The sequence below is a fragment of the Pyxicephalus adspersus genome, chromosome 1, assembly GCF_032062135.1.
Source record: "Pyxicephalus adspersus chromosome 1, UCB_Pads_2.0, whole genome shotgun sequence".
NCBI lineage: Eukaryota > Metazoa > Chordata > Amphibia > Anura > Pyxicephalidae > Pyxicephalus > Pyxicephalus adspersus.
In genome coordinates, this window is record NC_092858.1 from 40,435,030 (window position 1) to 40,443,692 (window position 8,663).

Here is an 8,663-nt window from a genome sequence, read left to right on the forward strand (position 1 = left end):
GCACTGATCAGGAGTCACAATAAATGCATCGTTCAGGTAGGGTTTCGAGATTGGGGCTGCAAACCTATAGTAACTTTAAGACGACTTGTGAATATGGTTCTGATAGCTTGCAAAGTTGCTAGCATCACAACAGTGTGTACAGTTTTAGCATATCTGTGTATACTCTTTTGTTGACTGAAGTATTTATTTGCAAACACTCTTGCATTTCTGTTTTGGAAATTTAAAATATGCCCAGATAGCAGAACAGTTTTATGATTAATATTATTTGTCATCTTCATGTTGAAATTTTTGCTTTCTCACAGCACCTCTGTGGGTTATCTTCCTCCTCCTGGCTCTGAGCAGTACCAGATGCCTCAGTCTCCTTCTCCCTGCAGTCCTCCACAAATGCAACAGCAGTATTCAGGTAAAAAAAGCACAAGGCCATGAGAAAACATAACATTAAAATCACATCATCTACACTGTTGTCAGAAACTATTATGGGACAAGCTCCTCATGTTATGGAACTATAGGGAGTAACAGAGTTCAAGTGAACTTTAAGTGAACCTCTGCATACACACAGTAGTTTATCCATTTTTGCATTCACCAAGATTTTAGGCTAATTAAAAAAAGGTTTGTACAATCATTACTTATTTATTTGTACCCTGCACGTGTGTATGTGCATGTGGGGGCTCTTTTGGGCCAGTGGCACACAGTTTTATGCCTTTGGCTCACACTCCCACTTTTAGAAGGACTGAATATCAGAATCACATGCAGGCTAGTGCAGTATGACCCTATTTTTTCCCCAACTAGTTGCTGTTAAAGCTGCTTTCACATGAAGCTTTTGAGACAGCCCTCATCTTTGACGTATTAGAACTCAATCCAGACACTCCCCCTGGAAACAGCCTAGAAGTGTCCACAGGTGTTAGATCCAGAGCTGCTAGCATTGACACTGCTTTTGCTCTGTGTCTGAAGATGTATTTAAGTTGGGAAGCAAGTCAGACAAAGCAAAAAGGCTACTGTAGATTCCCTGCCATTAAGCTACTTCTGCTTTAAAAGGGGTTAATGTCGATAGACAAAAGCACTTATCCCAATATTGAGCATAGAGGAAGCCTTCCTGCTGCTAATCGTGCTCTACAGAGTCACATGGATCTTTAATCTGTAGTCTGTGCTGCCCATCTCTGGAGATCTCACTATTCGCTACCAGATCCTCATCTGTTTGAGGTTACCTGAGTACCTTCTACGTGGTTTCATCTTTGGTCATCGCCTAGTTTGGACTAACCAACAAGCTTTTGTTGCCTATGTTCAAACCTCCTGAGGGTGGTAGACTAATCCTTATATCAGATCCCTGCGCTCTTCAGTGGATTTATTGGAGAAATTTACTGTAAAAAATATATTTTTTTTAACAAAAACATTTTTTACATTTTAAACAGTTTTTTAAAAGTTTATTTACTTCAATTTTATTTTGAGTTCTGGCATATTTTAGAAGTACATTAGAGAGTAAATTAGTAAGTAACTTTTTCATATTAATTGTGCTGTCATATGGCTACACGAAAAGGGTTAAAACCTGTTTGTGATTGTGCAAGATGGATCTTTATGAAAATGTGTCATCTGGTTTAAAGGTTTTGAAACACCATGCTTTTTAAAAACTGCTAGTTTCTTGTCAAAATTCCAGTGACTGGTGTGGGGAAGCAATCAGCTGTCACAAAGTCTCTCTGAACACTTGACTGATATTATGTACAGATATCTAAAAATAATCAAGTAAAATGAAATAAACTTCTTCTAGCCATCCATCTGTTTTGTTTTTAAATGGAAATACTGAAGGAGCATTTGCATTAGAACATTTGCTTCTCAAGTTGGAACATATATGTACCGAATGTACTTTTCTTAGCGATTTTCCAACATTGGCTTATTTTACCCATAGTAATCGCTTTTTAGGTATCAATTCTTTACTGTTGTTACAGGTGTTAACCCTTCAAGCTTGGGTGTGGTGGTGATGCAGCTGAATGTACCCAATGGCCCACAGACAACATCACAGAACCCACCAGTAGTCCAATGGAACCACTGCAAGTATTTCAGTGTTGACCAAAGGGGTCAGAAACCTGAACATCTATACGCTCCGGATGCTAGTACTCAGGTATGTTTTGCCAAGATGTTACCAAATAATGTACAAATAGGAAAATGCTAGCCTTTTTCCACTTGAGGTGTGTGCGTTGTTTTGTTTGCTTTTGCTAGAGATTTGTAGTCACCCAAACAGGATTATTGTAAGGAAGGGAAACCCACACAGACTTGGAGAGCATATGAAGCATTGGCCTTAGTGGTACAAGTGGGCGCATTGCTAGCAACCTACAACTGTCATTGAATGTAATCTTTGGTTAAGATGTCTCCTAGTGAGCCATTGGCCTTGGCTGATAAAGTTGAAAAAGTAGCAAGCGGGACAAATGTTTTAACTTCTTTACCTAATTCTCCAGTTATGGATGATTGGTGTGCAATTTGTAGAGTCAAAGCAAACCTTTGACCTATAAATATCACATATATGTCAATAATTTATTGAAATGTTCCCCCCTCCTCATCATTAAACATTCTTTTCTTCCCCATTTGTTCAATTAATTCATTTTAATTGTGTTTGTTTTTTGTTCTGTTTTTTTGCCTGCCTAGTGGAGGCAGATTAAACGATTTTTGTACCCCCTAGTATCATGCTATATGGGTGCTGTGACTTATTTACATTTTGCTATAGCATCCTTAAGCATGATCATTCTGACATTGCAGAAACCAGCGACAGCCGTATCCCAGTGACATTGGAAATGAAAAAGGCATTTCAGGAGCTAACTAAAAGCAGTGAGGGATTCTATTTATTGAAAATATATAAAAAAAAATACAAAGGGAAGAGAGACCTAAAAGCACTGGGATGTGGAAAGCTTGCTTAAGTGTTTTTTGCCAAAATTTGGGCATCTTACAATTTTTCTGATTTATTGTAACAAACATTAAAAATAGATTCATAGTATTAATCTTTTTTTAATTTTTTTTTTTAATTTTTTTTTTATTTTATTTTAGGCCAGTAATCTTATGAACAGCCCCATTACATCCCCAGCACAGTCACCAACACCTTCTCCGGGCTCTAACATGAACAGTGTCTGCACTGGACTTTCACCATTATCTGTCATTCCCCAGTTTCCCCGACCTGTTGGCCCTGCACAAGGTATAATCAAATATCGGCACTAAACTTGTGCTAATGTACTAAAAATATAGTATAAGTATCTGTGTGAAATTTGTATGTATATATTTTTGTCTTTCTAGGCGATGCTCGGTATTCTTTGCTTGGACAACCACTTCAGTACAACCTTTCCGTTTGTCCTCCGATACTGCACAGCCAGCCCCCCTATTCTGCACAACTGGTACAGTTTATTTAGCATGGGAAATGTAGCTTAAAGGTGCCTTTATGGACACAACCTCCTGTGTGTAGGTTTTTTCTTAATTTGTAATATGGGCCTGTACAAACACCTGTGTTTTCAGCTGTAGCAAAGTTTTAATATGATTTAGGGAGCAAAATGAGTTCATTACTATTGTCATGGAGCATGGCATTTTTTTCGTTCTAAACGTGGCTTGTACACACAATTCACAAAGGCTTAGCGTCCCTAAAGGCAGTCTGTAAATTGAATGCATGGTTATCATGCGTGTATTTTACTGTTCTATTCCCGTCTTCAGGTTTGGTACTTGTGAATCTGGCTAAAGTATACATAATTCCATATGGTGTTATGACTAAATCTAGTATCTCAGCTAGAAAAGAAAAAAGCTTCATTACGTAAAGCAAAAACAAAGCCTGTCAACTGTCCTTTTATGTTAATATCATAAGTGATTTCTCATATATATGGCTTGCATCCTTTTTATTAGAGACAGACTGAATGTTTAGAAAATTAAAATGAAAAAGGTCAGTTGTCAGTGTATAATCCACTGTGTATTGTACTTTGTACATGCATAATTGGAGGGGATAATTATATTAGAAATAGGTTATGTTGCTATGCTTTGGATATTGGGGTACAAAATATGTTTTGTTTCTCATTGCATACTTTTTTTTTGTGCTGCTGAATGGACAGTCAGGGATGAAACATGGTAACCGAGGAAAGAGGCAAGCACTGAAATCAGCATCTACAGATCTAGGTTCAACGGATATAGGCAAGTAAAACAGGCTGTATGTTTTGTTTATTTCTTGTGTGTCCTGTTACTCATTAATATGTAAGGTATGGCTCTGCTATCAAATTGTACATTATCTTTTCAGTTAAAAGTATAAGGACTCTCAAACTATAAACTTGTAACTAATCAGAGTAGTTCCTGGTGCAGTAGACCCCTGTTTATCATGGGGGGGACGGGACGTTCCAAAACCACCTGCGATAAACGAAAATCTGCGTTACATGGATGCCCAACTTCCCCCAACTGCACGAATAGCTAGCAGCCAATCACAATTGAGTCTTGGTTGTGATTGGCTGCTGTCTAATTGTACAGTCAATCGGAATGCCCCATTCAATAAATTCAAATGAATGGGGCATTCTGATTGGCCAGACTTGTTTCAATACAACATCACAGGTTTGCAGAAAACACGATAAAGCAAGACCGCGATTTTCGAACCGTGGTATAGAGGGGGACTACTGTAATATATAGTTACTGGTAAAGCTTATGAGAATTGCACAATCAAATGATTACTTTGGGGAGTCATCTCATCAGGGATTGTATTACACAGGTCAACAAAAAAATAGTTTTGATAATCATCAGAAACCACAGCCAATTTGAGATCTGTTTTCAGTTTTTCCTTAACACGTACAGTTCCTGAGTTACTAAAGTACTATTGTCGTTAACATTGTACATGCACGTATTTTGTACTAAAACGTAAGCACCATTGAAGTGAATGTTAATACATCTTGTGAAGTAAAATAAGGCACACTGTGGTATAGATCTACTGAACAGGCTAAATCAGGTACCATTGTTTCTTCAGAAATGCTTAGAGAGTGATTTTCTTCTGTATTCCAGCAGTAGTCAGCCATCATACTTTCATTCCAGAAACCTTGGTAGCGGTGCTCCATTAACTGAATGTCCTGGTGAAAACGTTCTCCTTGTTCGTCACTCACCATACCAAGATTTTTCAGAAAGAATTCTAGATGTGAGTGCAAGAAATTTATTTTTAATGACATGCGACAACCCAGTTTGCGGTATGAATCAAGCAGATTCTGAACTCCTTCCTTGTATGCAGGAGACTTATGGATGCCCAAATTTTAACACAGCCACTTAAATGCATCCCAAGCTTCTAGCTCAGCTGCTGAGAGTGATTTTTTGAAAACCTCATCCTGCAAAACAGACTTGATCTGTGGCCCTATAAATATCCCTTCCTTCATTTTTGCAGTGCTTATGTTTGGAAACTTCTCAACAAGGTACTGAAAACCCATGGAGTTTGATTTACCCATGACCTTTACAAGGTTCTTCATCAAGCCTAACTTGATATGGAGAGGTGGAAGAAAAATTTTATGTGGATAAACCAGAGGCAGAAACTTAACACTGCTTGTTCTGGGCCTATAGGTTTGTCTTGGTAGCCAATCACAATTTACATAATGGTCTCTTGTAGATCGGCTGTCCCACAGGCATAAAAAACAGCAATATTTTGTGAATCCTCCTTGCATTCCCATCAGCAAGCCAATGACCTTTAGATCCCCACAGATGTTCCACTGGTGTGTTTTATACTGGATTGCTCCAAGTAGAAACTTCATGTTGTCATAGGACTCCTTTATGTTAACGGAATGGGCAATTGGTAAACTTGGTTTGGAATTACCATTATGCAGTAAGACTGCTTTCAAGCTTCTTTTAGAGGAATCAGTGAGGATATGCCATTCAGATGGAACATGCTCTTGTGACAAACTGGTAAAGAGTGCATTTATATCATGACAGTAGCACAGTGAGCCATCACTAGTAAAGAACGTTGTCAAGGTATGATTTTGTTTTCTGTAGTGAGTTACAGTTACACCCTTTGCAAGCAAGTGCTTCTGTTTAAGCCTGGAAGCAAGAAGTTCTGCTTTGTCTTTGGAGAGATTTAGCTCACGAATGAAACCATTCAGCTCTGCTTGTGTAGACGTCTCTGGTTCTGATTCTCCATCGGCCAAGTAGTCAGAATCGGATGATTCAAGGTTGTAACTGGCTGCGCATTCCTCATCACTTTCAACAGAAGCAAGTCCATCATGAGGTGGTACCAGAACTGGCAATGAATCGTCACAGCGAACAGGCCTAATTGCAGAATTGAGGCTGGGATATACAATTCTGTGCTTAGTTTTACTTGAGAATCCACGTTTGTTGACGTGGCAAAAATAGCAGTCGATTAGATGGTCTCCCTGTTCTCTTCACACCATAGGGATTGCAAATTGCATTGGTGTTTTACAGCGATTTAGCCAGTCACACAGTCCGTTGGAACAACTGGTACAGATGACATGTGGAGCTCAAGATTTATCCTGGTCACCAAGTGGACAGCCGAAATATAATTTGTATATCTTTTTAAGTTCTGAGGAAGTTCTGTGCTTTCGTCGTGAATGAACCACACACTTAACAGAAACTGTCTGGATCATTAAGGCGATTTCTAGGCATGATGACAAATGAAATCAATCTGAGTTAGTGCGGTCTCTAACCTTAAAAAAAGAAAACTGTCATTAAATGTTGTAATATGCTGAGGCTATTTCTAATTAATTTCACACTATATAATAAGCTGCATCACAGAGACTAGACGTGCTATAGAAAAACTGAACACGGACTTGAAATCTACATCAAAAATACTACAAATCCAACATAAAATGGGTCCGATGAAAATGATATGTTGACTTGTGTTATCCATACATAACTATATGGCCATAGCTTATGGGGACTTGATAAAGCAAATAAAATGTATATTTTTTCTTTAAACCTATGAGTAACCAAAATAAATTGCTAATTTGATTTAACAGAATTTTTACATAATTTCCACTCAATCAAGCCAGTGTGTTACCTTTGGTTTGGTTGGCACTGTTGTTATAGATTTGAGTTCACTTGGAAGAAAAAAATGTGAATGTGTGTAAAGAGACAGGCTTTTCCTGTGAAGAATATTGTACAAAAGTTGTTGCCTTCTTCACAGCATTTTCTCTCTAAAATGTTGATGGTGCAAATTGATGATGCACTGATCACATGACCCTTGGGTAAGGGAAAACAATTAAACCAATCCCTAAGGCTCCTGAACACTCCCCCTGAGTACTAGCCATCTCTGCAGTTAATGACTTGGAGGATGGCGCTAGATAGTGTTTTTAACCATTTAAGTTACTAAAAAGCACCAAAGACAGCAGCAGGTAAAGGCTATGATAGACATAAGCACAATTTGCTATATTAGTTTAGGTCACCTAGTTCAGTTACATTTTATCATTCTTCTTTCTGTGCAGCACACTAATGATACTTCTGCATTTGTTCCCATTTTAGTTCTGGGTCGTGTTCTGGAGATTACAGACCTACCAGAAGGTATCACTCGAGCTGAAGCAGGAAAACTCTTCACACAGCTGGCAATGTCTGGGGCCAAAATACAGTGGTTAAGGGACGCTCAGGGTCATACCCCAGGGCCTAGTGGCAACAATAATGGACCTGCAGAAAATGGCCGTCAAATTCACAACAACGACCTGGCAGCCTTTTATACCATCGTGGCAGTCTTCCCCAGCACCATGGCAGCACAGAACGCCTCAGTGCAGCAAAATAGTCCACTCAGCCGCTTCAAGTTGCGCAGCATTAAAAAGAACTATGATTTGCGCATACTGGAACGTGCCAGCTCGCAATAGCATGTGAAGATAGGTGGAGGAAGGTGTGAGGGAGGGGACAGGAGGAGGAATACATCTCTCCTCTCTAATCACCACACTTCTTTTCTCTCTCCTCTTCCCACCACCAGATAAAGAAGCACACTGGACTTATAAATACAGCCTCTACCTTTCTAGCCCCTCTTGCACCTTTTATTCTTTTCTGCAGCTATCTTCAGCCGTTTTAGTTTGTTTATCTTTTTAATTTGTTTTATCATTCTTCATCTGATCCAATGTTCACACACCTTTTTTGTTGCTTGCTTTATACCACATTTGTATTTTTCTTTCTTAAACCTGCACGCTTTCCTTGTTGTCTGGCTTTTCATTCATGTCCCCCGGCTCTTACGATTACATCTTTGTGTGCCACCACCAAATTATCGATGCCCCTTTGTTTCTTGCACATCCTGCAGATGCCGCAGGCTCTTCTTTACATTGAATTTTATATGTTGGTTTTCCTCAAATTCTCTTCTCTGCGGTACTTTTTATAAAGACATTACCCAATTTCTGATCAAGAGCAGAGATGCTCTTCAGCGGGTATGAAGCTGCCATAGGGCAAAAGGGTAAAAGAATGGACAGAAGAATTTTTTTTTCTCTTTTCACCCTGAGTGGAATTTTGAACATTTTGCTTTTTTTTCTCAGAGTTGGTTGTCCCTGAACATTGTATAAATTTTTTTTGTTCTTTTGATGCTTGTGAGAGTACATTAACATGGGTATTTATTTGCACAAATGGCACTGTAAATTTTATTTAATCTGACTTTGTTTTTAAATATGGAAAAAAGAAGTATGTGTCACATTAACAAAGTGTGTCTTTTTCTTTATAGTTTTGGTAAAAACAAGATTTATATTGTG

At 38.6% G+C, this 8,663-nt stretch overlaps 1 protein-coding gene across 6 annotated transcripts in view; it reads left to right on the forward strand.

Moving 5' to 3' along the window:
- R3HDM2 (R3H domain containing 2) overlaps positions 1 to 8,663 on the forward strand; it is a 68,030-nt gene extending 59,367 nt beyond the window's left edge. For all 6 annotated transcript variants that reach the window (XM_072407605.1, XM_072407599.1, XM_072407627.1 and 3 more), the window contains 6 exons: positions 303 to 403; positions 1,941 to 2,113; positions 3,031 to 3,175; positions 3,274 to 3,371; positions 4,071 to 4,149; positions 7,450 to 8,663. In XM_072407605.1, coding sequence (XP_072263706.1) covers positions 303 to 403; positions 1,941 to 2,113; positions 3,031 to 3,175; positions 3,274 to 3,371; positions 4,071 to 4,149; positions 7,450 to 7,799 — 946 coding nt within the window. In that variant the 3' untranslated portion in view covers positions 7,800 to 8,663. The remainder of the gene's footprint in view (positions 1 to 302; positions 404 to 1,940; positions 2,114 to 3,030; positions 3,176 to 3,273; positions 3,372 to 4,070; positions 4,150 to 7,449) is intronic.